General features: G+C 38.4%; 1 protein-coding gene and 1 long non-coding RNA gene across 5 annotated transcripts in view; one reads left to right on the top strand and one right to left on the bottom strand.

The window, feature by feature from the left end:
• The window catches only part of LOC138761280 (mediator of RNA polymerase II transcription subunit 13-like), a 246,699-nt gene that overhangs the window by 33,735 nt on the left and 188,180 nt on the right, over positions 1–24,784 (bottom strand). For all 4 annotated transcript variants that reach the window (XM_069933152.1, XM_069933155.1, XM_069933153.1 and 1 more), the window contains 7 exons: positions 23,941–24,126; positions 17,259–17,418; positions 14,148–14,249; positions 10,624–11,355; positions 5,467–5,704; positions 2,399–2,501; positions 1,446–1,567 (listed from right to left, as the gene is read on the bottom strand). In XM_069933152.1, coding sequence (XP_069789253.1) covers positions 1,446–1,567; positions 2,399–2,501; positions 5,467–5,704; positions 10,624–11,355; positions 14,148–14,249; positions 17,259–17,418; positions 23,941–24,126 — 1,643 coding nt within the window. The remainder of the gene's footprint in view (positions 1–1,445; positions 1,568–2,398; positions 2,502–5,466; positions 5,705–10,623; positions 11,356–14,147; positions 14,250–17,258; positions 17,419–23,940; positions 24,127–24,784) is intronic.
• On the top strand, positions 1,442–12,083 carry LOC138761281 (uncharacterized). Its single transcript, XR_011356236.1, has 3 exons — positions 1,442–2,073; positions 8,645–8,764; positions 11,129–12,083. It is a non-coding gene; the product is annotated as an uncharacterized lncRNA (long non-coding RNA).

The raw sequence follows: 24,784 nt of genomic DNA, 5'->3' as shown, positions 1-24,784 counted from the left end.
ATGAAGTTGCAAAGGGTTGAAGTGGGGCTTCCATTTTTATTCTCAGTATCTTGCCATTTTTGATGGTCATCGATTGTTTTGTATTATGAGACTTTCTGCATTAGCAAAACATTAAGCTACTACATCAACATTTCAAAGCTGTATATGCTGTCTAAAATAAACAAGGAAAATCCTTGAATTGTTCAGCAAGATTGACCTGCTGAATACTTAATTTTCTATTTTCATTCACAGCATCCTGCAAGTTATAAATAGGGATTTTTGAAATGGTTGATAATGTTTTAATTAAAAACAAGAAAACTTCAAAAGCAGAAAAAAGTTTGAAGGAAAAAGATTATGTAACTTTTGGGGCAAATGTTACCATCAATACTTAAATATTCAAAGCCCAAATATATAAAAATTGCAAAAAAATTCAGAAAATCTAACATTTCGAAGAAAATGTTAACTCTCAGAATATGCAAAACTAAATAATGCTGCCGGAAACAAGTGAATAAATTTAAACTTGCATTTAATATACAGATTAAAATAATTTAATGAATTCTGTATATGAGCAATATATTACAGGTGCTCCTTGACTTACAACCTATGCGACTTACTTCCATCCGCACATATGACTGAAAATTTTTATTAAAAATTACTGTAGGATTCCTCTGTCCCTGCTGGGAGGCTGATGTCCTCGCCAGAAAGGCATGTGGCGCTGCGTAACTAGGGGCACTCGAGTCACCTCGCAACCTATGTTGTGATTTGAAATGCATGCACAGATTGCCGTCGCTCTCTTTCCCTCCCCAGCGACAGCAATCTGTGCATGCGTTCCAAATCACCTTTTTTAAAAAAAGTGTTGGGGCTGTCAAAGCACGTTCCCTTGACATCACGACAAGAGGAGCGCCGAAATGAAAAGAAAAATATAAAATTTACATAATTACAGTAAAAATCGGGCCTAGCTATGGAAAATAATGCATCTTGCGCGAGCTGGCCTTGGTGGCCACCATGTTTTATTTGACAAACAATGACAGTAATACAGAGGAATACTGACATACATCCATTCCGAGATACGACCAGTCAGCCAGATCGGAACACAGATGCAAGTTGGGAGTATCTGTATTCTTAATTTTTTTTAATTTAAAGGGACAAAAACGATATAAATCTCATTCAAGTACAATAACAGAACTAAACTAATTATAAAATAAGTAAACAATACTCTATTTGAAAATTGCAGTACAAAACCCATAGAAACCATCTACAACCACCCACAAAAATAAAGTGGTTCCATCACTTTTGTGGATTAATTTATACTTCCAAGTAACCATTTTTTGTAGGGCATCTGCAGACTTTCAAGGCAATAATTCTCTTAAAAAGGCCAATTTCACATATAATTTGCAACTTAAAATAAATAGTCACAAGCATCTGATTACCAAGATGATATTGCTCCCTTGTACAAATCAACTTACTCCATTCTCCTCATCATCAGAGTTGTCAAAAAGATTGTCCAGGTCATTCAAAGATACCACAAGGTCAGTTTCCCTTGTGAGGCTTGCAGGCACTGTCCGCCCAGTTGGAGACTGCCGTGTTTCTGAAGAATAAATGATCCACATCTAAAATGTTTTTCCGCACTTCATAAAATAAATCAGTTAGTCAATTTTTAAGACTGTTGTTACAGATTTCTGTGTTGTGTATTGGCCTGTGTGTTGTGTGGTTTTATGTTAAAAAATGACAGTTTGCCTTAGAGAGCCAAGGTGAAGGTGGACTGTGGAGAGCGTGGAAGACGGACTGAGCATGTGCAGAAAATGAAAAAAATTTCTGGACTTGGACAATAAACCACCACTGGGTGGTGCTGTGGAGTGGAAGGAGGCCCCAGCAGAGTCATTGTCTGGAGGCAGTTTAGAATGTTTGGATTTCAAAAAGGATGAAAGGCAGTTAGAAGGGTCCGGACCAAGCCAGTTGTTCCTCTCTCTACAAGCAACACAAGACAACTTCGAATTTTGTGCTCTCACTCTCTCTCAAAGATGTTTTGGCTTCAGTTTACCAAAAAAACTGAATTTTGTTCATGATCTTTGCTTCGGTTGAGATCGAAGTTTTGTGAGTCTTGTGTGTTTTGTGTCTAAGTTTTTCTGTGGGCTGATTGGAAATATAACTTAGACTTTAATTACATATGTTATATTTAGGCTGTGGAATTTATTAATTTTACACTGTTACAGAGATTTGCATAGTAACCAGTGGGCATTGTTATAAAAGGGGGGGGGCGGGGGGTGGATTTTGAATTTAAGTTTGAATGTGAATTTTGGTTAATAAAGTAATTGTTCATCTTTACCCTTGTGATATGCCTTCTTTGTGGTTGCTGGTTGGATCTTGTAACACTGTACATATTGTACTTTACAAGAGTAACATCATGAGTGGTGGATACCTGATTTTGGAGCAGTGCTGAAAATAGACATGGCATTTTTTCCATCTGGCAACTGTGTAGCATGAGTGGCTGGAGCCTCCCTAGTACCAAATCCATCTTCTAGCTGAAAACAAAAGTACAGTGAATCCTGAAACATCTTAGATTTGCCTACAAATTATGCAGTGGCACAAATTGGTCAATACAAATATTACCTAACTGTCAAACATACACAAAATATTTCCTTCCAATGAAAGATTCTGAGGTGGTTGTTTCTCTTCAGAATTATAGTACTCATTCAGGAACAAATCAGATTGCCTGAATTACTCTATCCCAACTATCTTGATTTAAATTCTGAAATCATTTCTTTCTTCCTCCCAAAATGCCTAAAAGAGCTATGTGCATTAAACTATCAATAATAGACGCTCTGATGTGTGCTCAACAAAAATTCTGTTTTACTTTCCACATTGCCTGCAAATTTTATATAGATGGAAGAGATTCAAAATAAGAATGACCAAATGATCCCAAATACAGCCATGATTTTGAAGAGGTCAGAAATTTTTATTGCTGCTCATCCAATATCTCTGAAGTCCATCATGTGGTTCGATAAGTTCCAGGTAACACTAGGTCAATGTACAACAAATGCAAATTTTCATTGGACATTCCCCTTTGTTGGTTTCTCTATTCTGTTGCATTTACATTCATAATGTGCGCTCGTCCTCAGCCAGACGCATAATTATCTTCCATATTTGTAACATCTCTTTTCCTGATACAAGATATCACTTGCAAAAGATTTGTGTATGGTTATCTTCTGACTTTATCAAACAAGCTTACTAAAACAATTTCACTGTGGAGTAGTCATTTGGAACTTTATGAAAGGCACATGAAAAATAAGTTCCAAAGCTGCTGTAATGGCAGTGCTGATGTGGACCTGTGAAGAGTGAAGTCACAGCACTCCCCTGCAGCTTCAACCACCCAGTCTGAATGCCATTGGCTCTGTCCAGGTTATAATGGCCTGCTAAAAGGAGCCAATGGTGGTTTATTTTAAAATCCCACGAGCACAGGGTCTGGCTGAAGATGACAGCGTCTATGATCAGCAGCAGACACAAGGGGTTGCAGACTCCAGAGAAGCGGAGGACTAGCCCAGGGCACCAGAAAATGGAGCGACCACATCCCCCCCACACCTTAGTTTTAGAAGGAGAAGCAGAGCAGACGACCCCCAGGATGGTGACCATGGTTGCGGACATGTAAGGGGCTCTGAGGCTGAATAACACACAGGTGGCAAGCTCTTGATGACTCAAGATGAGGAACTTACGCAGGCTGTGGGGTGCTGGTGACTGCCCCAAGACTGCCTGAAGGGACACCAGGTATCAGAACCAGGATGTGAAGCATGCTGGAGGCTACCTGATCAGTTCGGGTTGCTGATGGAAGTCTGTGTGACTGAAGGAGCACTGGATTTTCAGTGACGCTGGGGGGACTCTCTTTTCCTTCTCTTTCTCTGGCTGTAAGGAGTGCTGGGCAATTTTTGCTGATAGCGAATCTTTGTCTGCCTTATGGTAGACAAACTTCATGTAATATATTTTCTGTTTTATTACATGACAATATTTTTAATGACTCAAGGTTATTTTAAAGTAATTCATTTACTTCCCAATAAATTGAATCCTTATTTAAAATACTTAAAAGTAACATGTAAAAGCCACATCATATTGTTCTTGTCCATGTTGATAAACCTCAATCAGATTTTTTTTGTTTTTGCATAAACACAAAAGCAAATACCTTTTTTACAAACTAGATCTGCTTCTTGCATATTTTACATACTTCAGAATACATGTTTACATGCTCAACATTGATCAAAACAAAAAAAAAATCAAAATATTAAACACTCTTAATAAGGAAACCCAAAATAGTGAAGACAAAAATACTTTTTGCTCTGTTATCCATTAATATTTGCTTTTGGATCCAAGTACATGGATTTTTGCCAAAATCATCTCCACTAGCCGTTTTCAAACTGCTGGCGAGAGGTGACCCGACTTTGTCCAGGTGAAATTCTCGAGAATTCAAGACTCCCAGGTCTTTCACACCATGCTCCAATTTCCCAAGAATTTGCCCTCCCCAGCAATTTAGATGTGTCCTGCCCCAACTGATGATTTGATACATTATGCACTCACAGGAGTTCACCTCCCATTCGTCTCCGCTCGCCCACACGTTCCCTCTTTCTTCCCCTCCTCCACTCTTTGGCACATCGCGATGGCCACGGGATGAATAGCCGAATTTGTTTCCTTTAATCCCTCACGCAGTTGGAACTGATCTGGGAAATCCAGCTGCATGAGGTACTACTATAAATGAGGTCAGCTATTCATCCCCCATTGTGCTGGATTCGCAACGTGCTGAAGCGGCCTGCTGTTGCCAGACAGTATGCATCTTTTAATTGACTACGTGACGCAGCATGCAAATGCTGCTTGGCCATTTACCTTTTCACACCTCAGGGAGGGGATGGTCCAGGAAAATATCCCAGGGCCATGGCTCTGTTTAAAATTCCTGGGCCAAGTTTTTCACTCTTCCGGTTCACAGGAAGGTTCCCAGGAAAATTTCCCAGTAATCTTCATTTTACACTGTGGTGTGAAAAGGCCTACTGTGACACATTCAAGTTGCTCAAAAACATTTTTAAGTTGGCCAATATTTGACCAAAAAAGATGCATTTATTTAATTCATGAGAATCAGTAAATGTTCAGTCTTCAAACATATTGATTTGGTGTAATATTTCCAACTTTGCATATCTGAGAAAGAAATATACACAACTCACAAACAAGAAAAAAGCTCATCCTTGACAGGCGAAACGTGAAAGGTCACAATACAAGGTGCTGTTCTGAAGAATATAGTCACAAAATCATTGCTACTTTGACACATAGCTGAAATGAATTTTATTAACCATTGTATCAACTTTGAAGCAAAAACTGGAAGAATTAAACGCTACTGCAAAGAGCAATATGAAAACAATGAGGTAAAAAGTCGCAACTTAATTCCCCATATTGCCTTTCACAATTTGGATACAAATATAAAACTTCGGCAAAATACTGTATTTGATATGTTACCTTATTCTGTTGCGATTTCTTCAGCGTATCTTTCTCAGAGACCAGTTTAAACTTTTTAATAGAAGTAAAGCTGTATTCAATATCACCATCCACAAAAGTATACGGGTCATTAAGTTCCCCTGGACCTTCACTATGCTGCTGAATTAGTCTCGTTGGGTCCATGTAATTAATATCCTGAATGTGTACCTGCCTTCTCTCTTCAGAAACTTTGAACCGTTTATGAGGTTGTGCTAGAAGTCTAGAAATGAAAAACAAGACTTAGTGCATAATACACAGAGAAATACAAATCAAAAAACTGCTTTAAAAAGACAAACAGGAAATATGAAATTCAAATCCACATAAAATAGTGTTGCTTTTATACACAGAGAGAATTATCAAATAGACAAACACTGAGTGTCACTAAAAAAATCTTTGGGATGCTGATTAATACTTTCCTTTAGTTCTAAATGAAAAGGCTCAAGGGCAATGTCCAACACAGAAATCAAACACTACGATGGTTATGATTTTTTTAAAAATCAAACATTTAAATAATTAGTTTTCAACAAATACTATCCCTTTAAAGGCATTTAAAAAAAAAAACAGGCAAATTATAATCATAATGAACAAGTAAAATTAAAAATAATATTTGATCCAAGAAAAGTAAGAATGATAAAAGGTGCAAACTTGGAAATTAAGAACATTTCAAATGCAGCAGAGCAGGTCAAATAATTCAAAAAGGGAAAAGTAGAATGCTGAATAATCAGACTGTAAAGATACCACAGAATGTGAAAAGGGAAAGATTAGCAAAAGTTAAGGTTCCCTTGACAGTACACAAGGAAATTTAAAAATGGTATTAAAATTTTGGGTTTTTTTAAAACTGCGACGTCGACAAAATCGTGGGGGAAAAATTAAAGTAATTACTGCCCATGTGGTCGTTCACACTGGGCGCCTTTTTTAAACTGCAAAAACCGGAGTGCAACAGTCCTGGTGGTCGGACATACAGTAGAGTGGATGACCGACAATGAATTTTTCAGGTATAATTTACACTGCAGGCTTCCTCTAAAAAGTTGTGGGGTCTTGCAGGATAAATTGCGGTGCAGGAATTGACTCAAAATTCCTGCACTTTCCTTTTTTAGACTGCCCACCTAGCAGCAAAATTCCTTGTTTGTGCCTACAGTCTAAAAACCATAAAATACAAAAGAAAAATTCATGAAAAATTAAAAAAGACAGTAAAGATAATTACACAAATAACTGGGACTGTAAGATGATAAATACTCAGGATCCCAAAGCTTTGCTGGAGGTGATCAAGGAAAAGGAGAATACACTGGTTGACATCTTCCAAAATTCTGGATTCCTAGAGCTTTTTCGCACAATTAAAAGTCAAGCTGCGTTTATTTGTTGTTCATACCATAACCATTGCACTGTACAGTGGTTGTTTACACGTCTAAATTACAACACAAACTTGTTTTATATATAAATAACTTATCACTTATAAATGTGTAACATATGCTAGCCCTGTGTCCCTAGAGTTCAGAAGCTTCATTGCTTGGGAGAAAAAACTGTTTTGCAATCTGTTCATGAGGGCCCAAACACTTTGGTACCTCTTCCCAGTTGGCAGGAGGGAGAACAGATTGCAGGAGGGGTGTGTAGAGACCTTTGCAATGTTTATGGCTTTCTGCAAATAGCGACCGTTATAAATGTTTAATATGACAGAGAGAGAGCCCCCAATAATCCCCTCAGCAGTTTTTACTATCTGCTGCAGACACTTGCATTCTGTGATGGTGCAGTTCATGAACCAGGCAGTAATGCAGTTACATAGGATGCTCTCATTGCATCCCCTATAGAATGTAGTGAGGGTTGAAGCTGAACTTTCCTTAACCTCCACAGGAAGTAAAGGCATTGTTGGGTCTTCTTGGCAATGGATCGAGTCCTGGTGGACCACTAGAGATTCTCTGCCAGGTGCACGCCAAGGAATTTAGTGCTCTTGACTACCGTCAATGGTCAGTGGAGTGATTCTCCCTGGGCTCTCCTGAAGCCAACCACCAACTCTTTGTTTTGTTGACGTTCAGGTGTAGGTTGTTGTCACTGCACTCGTCTGTTAGTGTTTGCACTTCCTATCTGTAAGCTGACTCATCATTCTCGCTTATGAGCCCCACCACGGTCATGTCATCAGCAAACACGATGATGTGATTTGAACTGTATCTCGCTGCACAGTCATGGGTCAGCAGGGTAAACAGCAGTGGGTTGAGCACACAGCCCTGTTAGTGCTCAATGTGTTGGACATGAGGTCTTCCAGTCAGAAAGTCAAGGATCCAGTTGCAGAGGAAGGTGTTATGCCCAGAAGGTTCAGATTCCTAATCAGGTACTGCAGTATGATTGTGTTGAATTCTGTCCTGAAGTCTTTGAACAGCATTCAAACATGCGAGACTTTATTTCCCAGGTGGGTGAGGGCGAGGTGGAGTCAAGTGGCCATGGCAACTTCCGTAGATCGGTTGGGAAGGTACGCAAACTGCAGGGGGTCCAATGAGGGGGGAAGTTGAGTCTTGATGTGCTCCATGATAAGACTCTCAAAGCACTTTATGACGGTGGATGTGAGTGAGACAGGATGGTAATCATTGAGACAAGACACTGAGGGTTTCTTCTGCACAGGGACGATAATGGCTACCTTGAAGTACGATGGTATGATGGCACTGCTCAGGGAGATATTAAAGATGTCAGCTCATTGACATCCTCACAGACATCTTCCGAGCACCCTGTCAATGATGTTATCTGGTCCCACAGCCGTATGAGTCGATAATTAGGAAAAAAACAGGGAAATAAAGTAATGAGACTCTCATGAGTAGTGCTGAAAATATTAAATTTTCTATGAAGACAGATAACAGCGCACTTTGCAACAATAATAATAATGTTGGAGTCAATATGGCTTTCTGAAAGGACAGAATTCAACACAATCATACTGCAGTACCTGATTAGGAATCTGAACCTTCTGGGCATAACACCTTCCTCTGCAACTGGATCCTCGACTTTCTGACTGGAAGACCTCATGTCCAACACATTGAACACTAACAGGGCTGTTCCATAAATCTACTCAGATTTGTACTTGTACTCTCCAGATTAAGAGAAACCAAGAGGTGCAAATGGACTTTCAGGGGACTTGGATTAAACCTCACACGTTAATGAACAAAATTTGTGCACACAGGATAAAGGATTGGTTAACAGACAGAAAATATGCGGTTACCACTGGAAAATCACAGTCAAATGATAAAGTTTGTTGATGGTAGAAAACAGGACGACAGTGCAGGTAGAAAAGAAGATGCAGGTACATTTCTAGTCTACATGAATAAGTAAGGATATAGCAAATGAAATTTAATCTGTGAAAGTAGTGAAATTTAATAATTATGTTTCTGGACAACCAAGCCAGAGACCTGCAGTAATTATCTGACAGACAGTTTAAATTCCAGTGTGGCTCTTTCAGTATTTTGACTTTCTTTGACTCCAGATTGTTAAAGAAATTGAAATGTGTGCCATTGGTCTTGAGGGACAGAAACCATTCAGTTTTAGTTGACATCTAATCCAAACCAATAACCAACTCCAACGTGGTGCTTCTCAACTGCTTCAGGTTATCATGCCCACCTTTCCTTTGCTTCAAACTGGCATGACATATCATGGGCAACTATTGGCAGACAGTGATATCCATAAACTCAAGATCAATATTAAATCTAAATATTGTAAAAAAAAATGTTCGTGTAAAAATGAAATGGAAGTTAATATTATCATATGCTCAGAGAAGGACAGGGCTCAAAATTCTGCAACGACGTGGCATTGAAAGTAATGGTTAAGATTTCTGTTCACAATTTTCTAAATGGTTCCCCATCTCAAATATAATGCCGTGGCAGTTAAAAAAAAGGCATTTGCTTCACAGGAGTTCCTAGATCACTCATGCAAACCGTGTGTCGAACTACAATATTAAAAAAAATGTACGTAAAAGAAAATGTCATGTTGCCAAAAAAATGGAAGTGCAACAGCATCAAAACAGAGGCTGATCAATGTACAGCCATACATCGTGAGCAGTTATACTGAGTTGGTGAATTCTCCAGCCAGCCACTTGTGTGTTTTCTGGTCTATGAGGCTTGGGTCTAAATATTGTTCCTCACCCATCGTGTCCAACTCGTGGGCAGAATCCCAAACCTAGATTCTTCAATGGAAACATCCATAGTTAATGCCTTACCAGCAAGAGTTTTGGGGTGTTTGCCCAGCAAGCCTTTAAAAATATATTAAATCACGAGATTTAAATCTGAATGAAAAGTAAATCAACAGAAACAAATTGTGCAAGCTTGAATTTGCTCAGTTTTCATTATTACTCATGCCAATATTAATACTGTAAAATGCTAATTGATCTTGTGTTCATTTTCCTTACCTCCTTAATTCTCAGAAATTCAAGTGACCAGTTAAAAAAAAATAGTTTAAATCAACACTAATTTTTCAACAATTCTTTAAAGATGGCCTGATAACCTCTGCTCAATTACTTGAATGAAATTAAAATCTCATGAAAACCTTGCTGGAAAATATATTGGTGCATTGTTTGTTAAGATTTATGTACACATATCCACTTAGTGCTATCCAAATGGCATTTGTTGAAAATGAATTTTGAAGGGATGGCTTATTACTTTTTTAAAGAATTGCTAAGACAAAGGATATGCTAGGGAAATCTAATATTGCTAGGTTTTGATTTGGAAACTGAGAAATGCGTAGGTTCATGAACAAAGACAAGTTGGCCCAAATCTGCAACACTATTTTTATTGCCATATTTGCAGTTCAGTTTGAAAAACCCTAGTAAGGCAAATTATTATTTTTTTTTAAATCATCGACTGAAAAGCTCATTTAAATGTTCAGCAATTTGAACAGCAGAATTCACGTGCAGTAATAAATTGTTCTTGGACCAAATGTCTGAGAATTATTAGTACCTTTGCTTGTCTCTATTCTTCCATTCAGTAATTTATATTTCAGCCTTTATTCAGACATAGCTAATCAAAACACCTGTTTTAGTACTGCAGTATACTTTGCACTAATGAATATTTTTAAAAGCCATAAAAATCCAAATTACACATCAACACACCGACTTAAAATTTTGAGTGCTATAAAAACACAAGTCAAATACTTTTAAAATACAAAAGTTACCGTCTTAGTGCTGAACCATCTGGATTATCCATCTTGCTGTCACATCTGTCACAGTGAAGTTCTGGTGGCCTGAACTCTCTCTCTGCACAGGAGAGAGTTTTATAACACTGCCATGAAACTTTGTCTGAAGACTCCAAATTTTGTGCAGTGATACCGTTGTATAACGTTGTCTCGCTGACTTCTGGCACTGGTGGTAGTCTTTGAGATAAAAGCCCAGTCTTATCATCAAGGCTCGGAATTGCCTGAAGTTCCAGACTATTATTATATAGCAATGAATTGATGGGCACAGGTGCTCCTTCCATACCTTCTGCTTCTGGACCCCTTGGCTGGGGGCTAAGAGTTGGTGGAAGTGGAGAAATGGGAGAATGTGGTGAATCCATAGGATTCAAATTAAGTGGCTTGCTCTGGTTTCCTGGAGGTCCAGATGCTGGCTTGCCATATTTCCTGTTGTTCTGCAAGTCTAAGGGAACATCAATGCCAACTAATCCAAGTTTCTGTCCTGTAGGATCCTGCTCCATACAGAGCTCATCTGTTAATGAAGGTCGATGATGAAATGGAGTCATAGGCCGTTTCTGTTGCTTATCACCTTTTTCCTGCTTCTCATTTGTCTTGTGCTTAGAAGAGACAGACGACGGAAGGGAAGCACAAGGAAGCCCAGTATTAAAGCCAGGCTGGGAAATGGATTGTGGCCGGTTTGCACCCATTGCACTTCGCTGCTTTAGAACCTTTTGCCTTCAAATGAAAAATAATAAAAAAAACATTCAGAGACTGCATTCAACAATATTTAAATATATTATTTCAAGAGCATAAAACCCAGTTTTAACTTTTAATAAAATTAAATAACTTCTTTTGGAGTAGAGAAGTAAACTTTAAAGGTCTCCTTCACTCTTTGTCATGCATGAAAGTATTAACTGTACAAATTTTATTACCCATTTAAGTTGGCATACAATAATCTCCACTTATAATGAACATTGTAAAATACTTCATTAGATTGGGAAAATGCTCATGCATTTCCTTAAAAGTTAGCTATTCTACAGTAATCTCAACCTTTAGTAACAAATAAAATTATTTGAGCAACAAGAGAAAATTATCCAGGAATGAAATTACTTCTGCAAAAGAATAAGTTTAAGAAATATGCTTAATAAAGGGTTAACGAATTAGGTGAGAAAATATAGTAGCTGCCTGTAAAATGGTGGGAATATAATTGCCTTCTAAAAATGACCTTCTCTGTACTGCAGTGAGAGAGCAACTAACTCCACAAGAATGTCAATATACCTTGAGTAAAGGACACCCTTACATTTCCAGACACCACAGGGGAACATGTTATTGTAAACACAAAATTCCAAGGTGTGTGAAACTCGTGTGAAACTTGTATGGGTCTCATGCAGACCCCCGCCCAAAGGTATATAAATGTACGATGAAATACTAATGCTTTGAGTGGGGTTCAGTGTAGAGAATGAGTTTCTAAACTCTTTCTTTATCACCCCTCACACTTGCAGCATCACCAAGATTGAATAAAGATGCTGTACATTTAATCGGTTCTGCTGTTTGTTTTATTATAGCATGGACTGACTTTAACAAAAACATCACTCAACCTTCTTGCAACTCATTTTCATATTTTTAGTACTTTGATAAGGAATCTGGCTCTGGAACCTGCTGAAGCAAAATAGGAATTTGAAAGCCATTCAAAATTCTAAACTCAAGTGAACTCTCACTAATAAATACGAGATAAATACTTATTTTATTTTTCAAAATAAGTGTGGTATTAATGGAAATGCTTACCATTTATAATTATTAATCACTTAAATAAAATGACATTGACATCACATGAAGAAAAAGTACGAGCAGGATTCAGAAGATCTCTATTTTTAACCAAGTTGAGAATTCAGCAGTTGTAAACTACTTGCTGTGAACTGGTGGATGAACAGGAAATTGCAATTCAAATCCACAAAAGATCCTTTGCACTCAGGTCAAAATAAAAACGAGACAAGGGGGGAGATCTCCACTTGCCAATAAATCACTGGCAGTCTTCCTTTAGCTCATGTTGGTTCTTCAAAATGGGCCCATGGTAAGTCTTCCACTAGTAGCCAAACTCCCAGCATTTCAAAGTAGAGCATGAGGTCTAAATCAGCAAAGCAACCCGTTGCACTCACAAAATGGACAACTGGTGAAGCTCCGGTCACAAACTTACCAGTTGCCCAAGTTGTGAATGCATTGACCTGTCAAAAAAAATCTTAAATGACCAAAAAGCAGAAACAAATAAATAAAAGGCTTCAAAGCTGAACACAAACCCTTGTCTTTCTTCCAGTATTTGACAGCCCCATTGAAATGAATGGAAGAAACCTGACTATCTGGTATACAGGCCTACCGGCTCATCAGATGGAAGCAGTTTGTGTGGCACAAATTGCTGCTAGTTTAAGCCCACGACAGACATGTAAACGAGTTATGTCCCAAATGATGATTGGTTGTAAAATCCAGCATAAAATTTAATGAGAAACTTAAACTCAGAGAAATCCACAAATTTTATTTGAAACAGTAAAATCACAAGAGAAATTAACTTTCAAAAAATTTATTCTAGACCCTCTTGTGAAGCTGATGATTCTATGATGGCTTTTAATCGGGTCAATTCAAAAATCAATTGAAAAGCTGAGAGAAAATCCACCATCTTTGCTCAACAGGTTATAAAATAGATGAAATAAAGATGCAGTGGTTTTACGATTGCAATAAGAAATTTACATGAAGAACATTCCACCATTATAGTCTTGCAGTAAACAGAATGTTAGAATGTGCCATTATGCTTTAATGGGTTGTTAACTGATGCATGCCAAAAACAAGCTGAAGAACAGTAAAATGAGCAATTTCACTAGTTTTTGTTTAAATATCACACTGACAAAGTTTCAGAACCAATGAACAATTTGAATGCAATTGGTGAATGAATAACCCTTCAGTTCTTTCTGGGTAAAGTTTGGTTGCTCAAAGAAGACTAGAACAATTAAATATTCACAACATGTACAATGATCACTGACATACAAGTTATACAATACTTGTTTAAAATTAACTGAATAAATCCGTGAAAAATGTGAACACAATGTTTGCCTGAAGCTCAATCTCATTGCCCTCAGATGATGACTTCCCATTTGTCTTCCTTGAAGTAGTATGGCAAGAGTAAAGGTGTGATGAGGAGGAGAGGAAGGAAAGGTCTCCTTGAATTGTATTATTTTCATGACCATTTTCTGTCATCATCAATGAACAAATAAATTATATAAATGATGTAGCTCATGTGAAAAACAAAAGTATGAATAATTAGAAAATTCAACTGGGCAGGTCACTCTCATCCATCTAATAAATTTCATGTCTGGTATTTGGAATGAGCAAGAGGGTTCAGGAAGACAGGTCTGACCATAAGTTCAAAGATGCTCACTGGAAACCAATGCCCAATTAGAAAAGGATGTATGGAAAAATGCTCGATCTTCATGAGCAGAGCAATGTATAATTTGTCAGTTATACGATTAGAAATATCCTACCTTGAACAAGAACAACCGACTCTTAGGCCAGGCTCTGCAAAATCCCAAGCAACAGCATTGCTTGCCAGTTCTTCCTCAGAATTTTCACTGGTTGAATGCCTTCTTTTATATGCCCATTTTAAAAAAAAGTCAGTCATCAATACCTCTTCAAACATTCAACTTTACTACTAAATAACTTTGCAAAAATTACTTAAATGATATAAACAATATTTTAGTATGATTAATAGTTTACTTCTATGAACAGAATTTAAAATTGTTAGAAGTTGTTCAATATTTGCTCATTGCCTTACTAATGAAAAATAAAGTACCACAGAAATATTTTTCTTCATGGAAAAACAGCAACACTGAGAGTGCATTTGCTTTAACTACCTTCAACTAAAAATAAACTTTGCCAAACAAATATGTGGGGACAGTCTTTCTAACCATTTGAAATGAAACTGCCCATTTTAAGGCAGTCCACAGAAGAATTGTCCAAATTGGGTTGGCCTTTGCCCAGAAAATGGCAATTGTTCCTATATAAGGAACACATACCCTTGATCAGGGCAGATGTTACTGAACATTTTTTTTAAAAAAGGCTGGTATTAGCTCCACATGCCCCAAAGCCCCCTGAATGGTATGATATGGTAGTGATAAAATGCGTTGAATTATAAAACAGATAGGTTTATTATTTTTGTGCCAAGTCAATCTGCTTAAACTGCAACAACAATCAAATGTTTGTTTCACAAGCAGGCAAAAGCTAGCTCTTTCTTGCCCTAACCATTTTGCTTGGGAGTTTGAACGCACTTCTTGCCAACTTGTTCAGTTTATCTGCTGGCATGAAAAGAAATGCATGGAAATCTGTATATTAAACACAAGCAAGGACACAAGACTGTCAAGTTCTAACAGGTTATCAGTAACTGCCTGACTTCCTAAGTACTTCTAGTGTTTCCCACTTTTGTGCTTAAGGTTTTTAAAAACGTGGATTTTAATTGTTCATGCAGAAAAATAGAGGCAAATGTAGTTTTAATAACATTAAAATGGCTGCAAACTGTACAAACTGAGAAAAAGAATAAATTATACTACAGGTACACAATCCTTTATCCGGAACCCTTGGGGTGCATTCCGAATTTCAGATTTTTCTGGATTTCAGAAAGCTAGATTTAAGCCCACCCGAATTGTGCTGCCATATCCACACCCACCCCCTTCCAGTCGCGCTGCCATCTTCCCTCCCCTCACCCACCTGACTCGTGCTGCTGGCCTCTCCCCCTCACCCCCCCGACTTGCGCTGCTGGTCTCCATCCCTCGCCTGCCCGACCAGTCCCCCCACCTCGCCTGCCCGACTCGCACTGCCATCGCTCTCCTCACTTGCCGGATTTTGGAGCTTTCTGGATTTTAGATGTCCAGATAAAGGATTGTGTACCTGTATTACACTGTGGTACAAAATAAAGGATTTACAGTATCAGTGAGCAAGTTAATCCATTACAAATGAAGTGCAAGGTCAAATTCGATAAAACCATCTTGAAATAAAAGTCTGATATATGGGGGAAATAATGAAATCTGCAAATAGATATGGTAGAGAGAAATAGATGGTTCTCAATTTTTAATTAATGATTTATTGAGTCAGGTTTAAAAGAATGTAAAGGTTGCAGAATGATTCAAACATATAGGAATACTAGGTTGAGCATGTTATGAAGACACCATTGGATCTAGCTATCAGTGGAAAAACAGCAGTTAAAATGTAGCAAACATTTCAGGAGTCAGCATAATTAAAGAAAAGGAAAATATTGGCACCAAAACAAGAACCACCAGATTTGAGTATGACAAATTTTAAAATAACTAAGGGCTAGCAATTTGAGCAAGAATGGAGAGCAGATGGCACACAGCATTATAAATAAATTTTAGAATCTTGCTAAAGGAGCATAATGGCACAGATTAAAAAGGAGTTTATTTCAAGTTTTGAATTCAATAGATAAATGAAGAATTATATAGAGAAGAAGGTTCTGATGCAACCTGGAGTTATGATTAAAAAATATAGTAAATTTAGTAAAGGAGCATGGAAAAATTATGTTCAAGATTACTGACAGCATTGAGGTGCACTTCAAACATTAGCAAAATGCAATTGCTGAGACAAGATTGAGCTCATGAAGAAACAAAAAGCAAAGTAGCAGAGATAAATAGCTATTTACATTATACATAACATGTTTTGTAATACGTCCTTTAAAAACAAAAGAAAATTAATGAGGAATACAATAAATATGAAGGAAAATTGTTGGAGAAGAAATTAGAGGACAAAGCATGATAGGACATATTTAATTGAGGACAGCCTTCACAAGGAAATAGCTTTCTCTAAAACAATGATTTATTTGTAATTTAGAAAACTGATTGTAATTTCCACATCCTTTTGAATTGCCTATTTTCAAATTGGATTTCCTCATTTTGCTTGAACAAACAGTAACCAATTTAAATATTAGTTAGCAGTTAGAATTTGGATTTTTATAAGAAATAGAAGTCTTAAGTTAAAATGCATGTGAAGTTCCACTCACTTAAGACCTACCAATTGAATCAAATAGCTTCTTTTCCTGTCAGCTAATGACTGGTTTTTAAAATTGACAGCACAAGTTTAAGCATTACTTGATTTTTAAGGGAGTAAAATGGCTATTTCTCTTTTTTTAAAATTACCACTTTCTCCCTCTGCAAGTGTCAGATCCACAGTCCCAAATTCAATATCTTAAATGAATGTGAAAAGAATCAACATGTTCAGTTTTACTATACCACTCAATACATTTTCCACAGTTTGGACAGTCAGGACGACCCGATTCTTTGTAAAGGCATGGTAAATGGCACCAGTTATCAGCAACTTGATGCACCTGAAAAATCTAAATTTGAAGAGAAGATCTGAACACAAGCAATTTCAAAAATTTGGGAGGGGAGCCATTATATGCAAAGGTGCATTAAGGTGATTGGTGCATTGCATCTTCACAATAAAGCAGCACATTAATACTTTAATTTCCACTTGTTGCTTTGACTTTGTGATTTGCATTTTTTAAATGTAAAATCGTAGGTTATGAATGAAATTGTGAGCTCAAGCATTCTGCATATTTTTTTTTTAATATCCAAGTCATTTAAACTTACTTCAGTGGTGTCTTGTTCAAATTGCATTCTTTCCAGACTTTCTGAACCATCTGATTAGTTACTTTTGGAGGAATTTTACCACAATGTTTTGGGCTTGTTGAATTTACAGCTCCTTCTTGTCCACTTGCTTGACTGACAACAGCCTGCACAATCCCATCACCTGTTTAAAACAACATTATGAAGGTGCACTGACAACGAACGAACAACATTTGCAATTGGCTAAATGTCATATTAATCTTATTGTACTGAAGCGTAAAACAGGCCACAATTGCCTAGGAAAATAAAACAAACAAATCTACAGGGAAATCAAGACCATAACTTGTCAACCTTGCTGAAGAAGTTTATTTTACCTGTAACTCAACAGGTTTTAAAAAACAACTAGAATTTTACTCAGCATATTGAACTGAAGAATCTGGATTCAAGCTTCCTTTAAGGAAGTGTTTTCATTTTTCTTCACAAAATCTCAGAGATATCAACATTCAAATGATCAGGAGTTGTGAAGAAACTAAAAGACCTTTTCAAATTCCATTCAGCTGTCAGTTAAACAATTTTACAAGTTCAACATTTAAGTTTCTCTTCGGAAAATAAAATACTTCACTACATCACGGCAGCAAAGCAAACATCTTTGGAGATGTTTTTGCTGCAGACATTTGAGATTGAAATGGGAATTTTCTTAGCAAGCAAACAAATGCAGTGGTTTCAGATCAGTATGCTCCAGATTTTTCAAAAATTATGCCAAACAAGTTGACTGGGCACTTTTAAAGGGCTCCCATATTTCCTGCAACTTTTCAGGACAGCTCAATTCTTCTTATTACAATATTAATAAAACCTTATCTCTAATTTTTTTTAGCATTTAGAATGCCAATTTGTAGCTAATCATTAACTTTTCTAATATACTATTTTTTTTAACAGCAATGAACAACAAGCATATCTGGAGAAAAGTCCACTGCACGATTAACACACTGTGAAAAGTGCCATGTAAAATCTGATTTCAGCCACTAGAGGTCACCAGTGCATCTTTTAAAGCTTGTATTTAAAATGCAATTCCAGATTCTGTGCAATTGAAGTGCTGAGTGAACTTACAAACCTTGCTCAAAAAATATTCAGATCTTAAAGCAGAATTTCAGCATTGTGTAATGAGAAGGAATGTTGGTTGATTCTGCACTGTTTCAAACACAGATAATGTTCTGGTCAATATAATCTCATGCAAAATATTTCAATTTTAAAAATATCTATTACCTGTACTATGAAGTACAATCCACTGTCAATTACAATGTGTACTCACATTGAAATAGAAGGTTATAAGGCATGTTTAAGATTGTCAGTTTGGGAAAGTTAGAATAACAGGACTATTCAACTGCTCAGAGATTAAAACATTGAAAACATCTGACTCAGAGTTATCAGTAAATCAAACAAGTCAAGTTGTGTGTAAATAGCTCTCTGGCATGAAATAAAAACAAGAATTTTTGATCTTTGACAAAAAAAATTATTTCAAATGCAGGTACTAACAATCCATTACTACAATAGTGCCAATTATTTCCTTTTCTAAACAAATCTTGCTTCTCTAAAATAACTCGAATGTTCCATCAGGTCACTCATTTCTTCATGGAAAATATACAAAAGAGGTAATTTTCAATCAAACAATAATACTGAAATTTTAGTCACTTCATTTTATTGCCAATCTTTTTTTAAAACATTTTCTTGAATTTAATTTTACCCAGTGGCAACTTTACACAAAATTACAAGTCAACAAATGACATTAACAATAAAACAGTGGCTCTCAACCTTTTTATTTCCACTCACATACCACTTTAGGTATTCTCTATGCCATAGGTGCTCGTGATTAGTAAGGGATTGCTTAAGGTGGTATGTAAGTGGAAAGAAAAAGTTTGAAAACCATTGTTTTAATTGTCCCCAATTGACTGATGTGCACGGTTTCATGAGTCCAAAGGAAATGGGCCAATGGCAATTTTTCTCAAGCAAAATATTTCAGTAACAATTGGGTCTCGAGCAGTGATCCTCAACCTTCCCTTCCCACTCACATACCGCCTTGAGCAATCCCTTACTAATCACAAAGCACCAATGGCATAGGGATTACTTAAAGTGATATGTGAGTGGAAAGAAAAAGGTTGAGAACCACTGCAATAAAACATGATTAAGTAATTGTCATTTTGAATTGATTATTTAACTTTAGTTATTAAAGTTAAAAAAAATTTTTTAAAGCTACTGCTCATACACTCAATTAACAATCATTTACCATGAAATTTTGAACAAAGATCAGGATAATTTGGCCTATGTTTTCAGAGTCTTCCATCTGCCCAAGAGTACTATGAATGTACCAAATTTAGTACTGTACCTTATAGCAATTTTTCACAAATAAAATTGCCAATGCTAATTTACACTGAGAGGTTACATGAAATGTTGAAATGATAAATAGAGACCTTGGATGGATTAAGATGTTAACTGGTAAATCACATTGTAAAAGCTGAGCAAAAGGTAGCAAACAGCAAATTTAAATGAGTGCTGTGCAGTGAACGAAAGAAAAAAAAACACAGAAGCTGTGAGCGAGTTGAACTAACCAACTGACTTTCATGGAACTTTCCGAGAGCTTATCAGCACATTCCTTTTTGACCGCTCCAACTGGGACCATTGTGATGTTAGCCCAGTGCGAGCCTGCACCTCCATAACCTGGTTCGCTTGTCGATCAATGCAGTTTGCTACATTCCACCCCCCCCCCCCCCAAAAGAACTAGTGTTCGCAGGTGCTGAGTCCACAGTTCGTAAACAGTTCATACGTTTGGGAGGTCAACCTCTCCGCCACAGAGCTAGAATAGTTACTGGTTGGTTGAGATCAATGTGTGCTTGTTTGAGGTGGTCAAATATGAATGTTTCCTGCCTAGCCCCTTGTCCAAAAGGCATGCAATCCCATTGTGTTGTAATACCTTGTATGGACCCTCGTATGGGCGCTGAAGGGATGTCCAGTGCATGCCTCTCCTTATGAAGATGTATCTGCGGTCTTCGAGATCCTTTTGGACACAGGATGGAGCTGGACTGTGGCATAAGGCTGCTATGGGGGCCAGGTGCCCCCCTTTTCACAAAGTCATGTTAGCGCACTGTAGGTGTTTACTCCTGGCTGCAAGCCCCTGGCACAAACTCTCCCTGGGACTGTCAGCAGGGCCCGATAGACAAGCTCAGGGGAGGACATGGCCAAATCCTCCTTTGGCGCTGTGCGAATGCCAAGGAGCCCCCAGGGCAGCTCACCTTTCCAATCTGGGCCTCGGAGCTGTGTCATGATGGCCATTTTCAAATGCCTATGGAACCTTTCCACCAGGTTGTTCCAGGTGATAGGCTGTGGTGTGATGTAACTGGGTCCCTAGAGCTATGTCAGTGCTGCCGCACATGAACTGTGCCCCCATCCAACATGATACTGCAAGGCTGAAACAGGCTATCCAGTTGGCAATGAGGGCCCTGGCGCAGGATGTCATGGAACTGTCCGAGAGCGGGACAGCTTCTAACTATCTAGTAATCTAGTAAACCTGTCCACCATCGTGAACAGGTATGCAGCGCCTCTGGAAACTGGACAGAAGAGGGGCTTTCACGTGCCTCTGCAACTTAGATGTCTGACAGTGCAGGCATGTTCTGGTTCAGTGGCCAACCTGTTTACACAGGCCATGCCATATGAACCTGTCTGCGACCAGTTTAGTTGTTGCCTGGATGGATAGGAGAGTCAACTCATGTCGTCGCAGCATCCAAGACATAATGCCTCCAATGTGGTGGAAACGATAGGTCCAGAATGGCTGGTAGACACGTCAGAGAAGTGTGGCTTTCGAAAGCCTGAAATGCACATCTTCCAACTATAGCCCTGAGACTGCAATGCGGTAGGCTGCCATTTTGCCATCCTGCCGTTAGGCTGCTGCGAGCACTGTATAGTTGATTCCGTGGGTCATGGAGTGCACAGACAGGATGGACATGCACGAGGTGGTTCCTGCTGGAAATGTGCTTGATAGCCGTCGTGTACTCTGAGATACAAGAGAGGTGAGGCTGCTGCCTTGCCGACCATGGGTCCATCACCTTGGTGAAGGCAAAAGTGAGGGGCTTGTAATCAGTGAAGATCATGAAATCTAGTCCCTCAAGGAAATAGCAGAAATGGTGTTCAGCGAAGTAGAGGGCTAGAAACTACCTGTCAAAGGCTCTCAACCTCTTCTCCAGGGGCCACAGATGCCTGCTAAAGTGAGTGGACTCCAATGTCCATCAATCAGCTGCTCCAGGACGCCACTGATGGCCGTGTTAGATGCATTGACTGTGAGGTGGTGGGCACATCAACGCACGAGAAGGGTGGCATTGGCCAGAGTGTCTCCGTATCCCACCAGTATTCTGTAATCTGACCGGACAGCAGCTTGAAGAGGTCACATGATCCTGGCAGCAGGAACTGATGGTAGAAGTTGACCAACCCAACGAACTCCTGCAAACTTTTGACCATAGTTGGCTTGGCAAACTTATGAATGGCTTCAACCTGTGACTGAAGAAAGACTGCCCCATGTTGATCGACACAGTGCCCAAGGAAATTTATGGCTGTCAAGCTGAACGGACATTTCGCTGGGTTGATGGCTCGACCATAGTCGCTCAATCGCTGGCAGAGCAGCTACAGGTGTTAGGTACTCCTGTCGCGCACGAGTTACAATGAGGGTGTCATCTAGGTGGATAAAAATAAAATCCAGGCTGTGCTCACCAAGTCCATTGGGATGTCAGCCCAGTGCGAGTCTGCTCCTCTGTGACCCCGTTCGCTGTGGATCAGTGCAGCTCACGACATGAGCATAATAAAAGGACAGGAATATTCCCCAGCATTGAAAATAAAGTTTTTGCTTTAGAAAACCGAAACTTTCAAAAAAAATTGATAATTCATATAATTAAAGTACCAAATGATGCATTATGAAGATCATTTTGAATGTCTAATTTAGAAGAGGGAAATGCACAGTTCAATCTTCCATTTTGTGTAATCATTACTGAAACTGCAAAATTAATTTAATCAAATGGATGATCATGGCCAGGGTACATTTACCTGGAAAATGGTGAAGAAAGTGCAACGTCAAATCTGATTTCTGCCACAAGCATAAAGTATCATTTCTCATATTTGTAAATACCAGGACTCAGATTAAATTAGAAATCAAAGAAACAAATCAATTTAATCATTTAAAATAAACAAAAATAAATTAAGCAATGAAACAAATGATATTACTATGGTCCATCATTAGGGGGAACTAATATTTCATCAATAATTGAATAAACATTGTCAACAAAAAAATGATTTAGTTAAGTTTTATACAGCGTTGTCTCCGCTCCATCCTCAACATCCATTGGAGCGCTTACACCCCTAACGTCGAAGTACTCGAGATGGCAGAGGTCGACAGCATCGAGTCCACGCTGCTGAAGATCCAGCTGCGCTGGATGGGTCACGTCTCAAGAATGGAGGACCATCGCCTTCCCAAGATCGTGTTATATGGCGAGCTCTCCACTGGCCACCGTGACAGAGGTGCACCAAAGAAAAGGTACAAGGACTGCCTAAAGAAATCTCTTGGTGCCTGCCACATTGACCACCGCCAGTTGGCTGATAACGCCTCAAACCGTGCATCTTGGCGCCTCACAGTTTGGCGGGCAGCAACCTCCTTTGAAGAAGACCGCAGAGCCCACCTCACTGACAAAAGACAAAGGAGGAAAAACCCAACACCCAACCCCAACCAACCAATTTTCCCCTGCAACCGCTGCAATCGTGTCTGCCTGTCCCGCATCGGACTTGTCAGCCACAAACGAGCCTGCAGCTGACGTGGACTTTTTACCCCCTCCATAAATCTTCGTCCGCGAAGCCAAGCCAAAGAAAAATACAGGGTAGTGGAATTGGTGACATTTCATTTTGGTCACACTGAACAAAATAAAAAAGTAAAATATTCCTTTTTAAGATAACGGAACTGGCATACCACAAATATGATTTTCTGAAATGTGAATACAAGAAATGTAATGCATTTTGTAAAACAAAACAAAATAAAATGGGCACATAACTGGAATGAAGAGTTGGCTCTCAAAAATAACAAAGTATTCACAACAATGTCCAATAATCTGTACTTTAGTTGGAATGTTGCTATTAAGCCAATTCCAATAGGAATTTGGAACTAAGAACAAGCACCACTTTTTGGGTGATTTATGGTCAACCATTGGGCAAAAGTGCCTGTTGCTCTGCAATATCCCTATAACCACTGTGTCCCAAATTCAAAGATCTCAATGTTTTAAATAATTAAATACAAGATCCTGAGAGTCTCAACAGGGTAGATATGGGAGAATTTGAAAAGAGAGATCACTAATGAAAAATAAGAGATCTTCTAAGAGACCAATGGAGCAAAACCTTTTCCTCTCAAAGTCCTTGATCTTTTGAACTCTTCAAAGGGCAGTGAAAGGACAGTTTTTCAACATTTGAGGTACATAAAATAGATAAAAGGAAAGGGTGAAATGTTACAATGTGCAAATGCAAAGCTGAAGTTACAATCAAATCAACTGTGACCTGAATAAATGATACTGCAGGCTTGAGGAACCAAGCAGCCCACTCCTTGTCCCAATTTGCATGTTATACTGCCAGATACCAAGGCTGAACATTTGTGTAATGAACCTGCAATGACCGCATGTGGAAAACATACCTGTAATGGTCTGCTCAGGAGAGGTGGGTGGTGTGAGGGGCAATCCACAGCTATTGGTGTCTTTTACACTTCCTGGTCCTTGCGATGGATTCGTATGACCTCCTGCTGTTGCAGCATTTGAAATTATTGGGATATCCCCCTGAGGAATCAACACAAAAGCTGACGGATATACCATTCTTACACCACCTACAGAAATACAAAAGAACAATTATTTCAAAATACATCGAAGAATGTTTGAGGCAGCCACAAATCAATTTCAACTCTGACATACAAGAAATCCCTTTCTTTATTGGTGATCAAGATATATTTAGTTCTCAAAAAGATGTCACCCACACCATTTCAGACAAATCCATGGATTTACACTATTTTTTTCACGTTTTATAGCAAAAATACACAAGAAATTCTAAATCAGTGTGTTATTGTAAACAAAATGCATTGCTCTGCGAGTTTCAAAGCCATGACGATATGAATTTTCCAGCGCCTTTTCTCTATATCTGCAAAGATAACATAACCAGAGGTTTTCAACAACTGTGGGAATAAATCAAATCCAAAATGATCCCATATCAAATGCAGAATACTCAGGAAAATATTATAATTTACAAATTTAGTTACAAACCATGACTGAACCTTTTCCAACCCTGCCACAGAAGTCGACCAGGGAGATTAGGCTGAGACACAAACCTCGAGGAAAGCACAATTGGAAAAAGGAAGCAAAGTGTTCCCAAAAAGTGGACCCCAATTTGGAAAGCTTTTCAATTTCAATGGACAGAGCACACAGGAAGACGACTCCATTGTTGGAAATGCATCAGGTAGCATTTCAATCTGAAGAAATCGTTTTTCTTTA

Source organism: Narcine bancroftii, chromosome 4 (assembly GCF_036971445.1).
Source record: "Narcine bancroftii isolate sNarBan1 chromosome 4, sNarBan1.hap1, whole genome shotgun sequence".
Taxonomy (NCBI): domain Eukaryota; kingdom Metazoa; phylum Chordata; class Chondrichthyes; order Torpediniformes; family Narcinidae; genus Narcine; species Narcine bancroftii.
The sequence above is the reverse complement of the archived record's forward strand: the minus strand, read 5'-3'. Positions and strand labels throughout refer to the sequence as shown.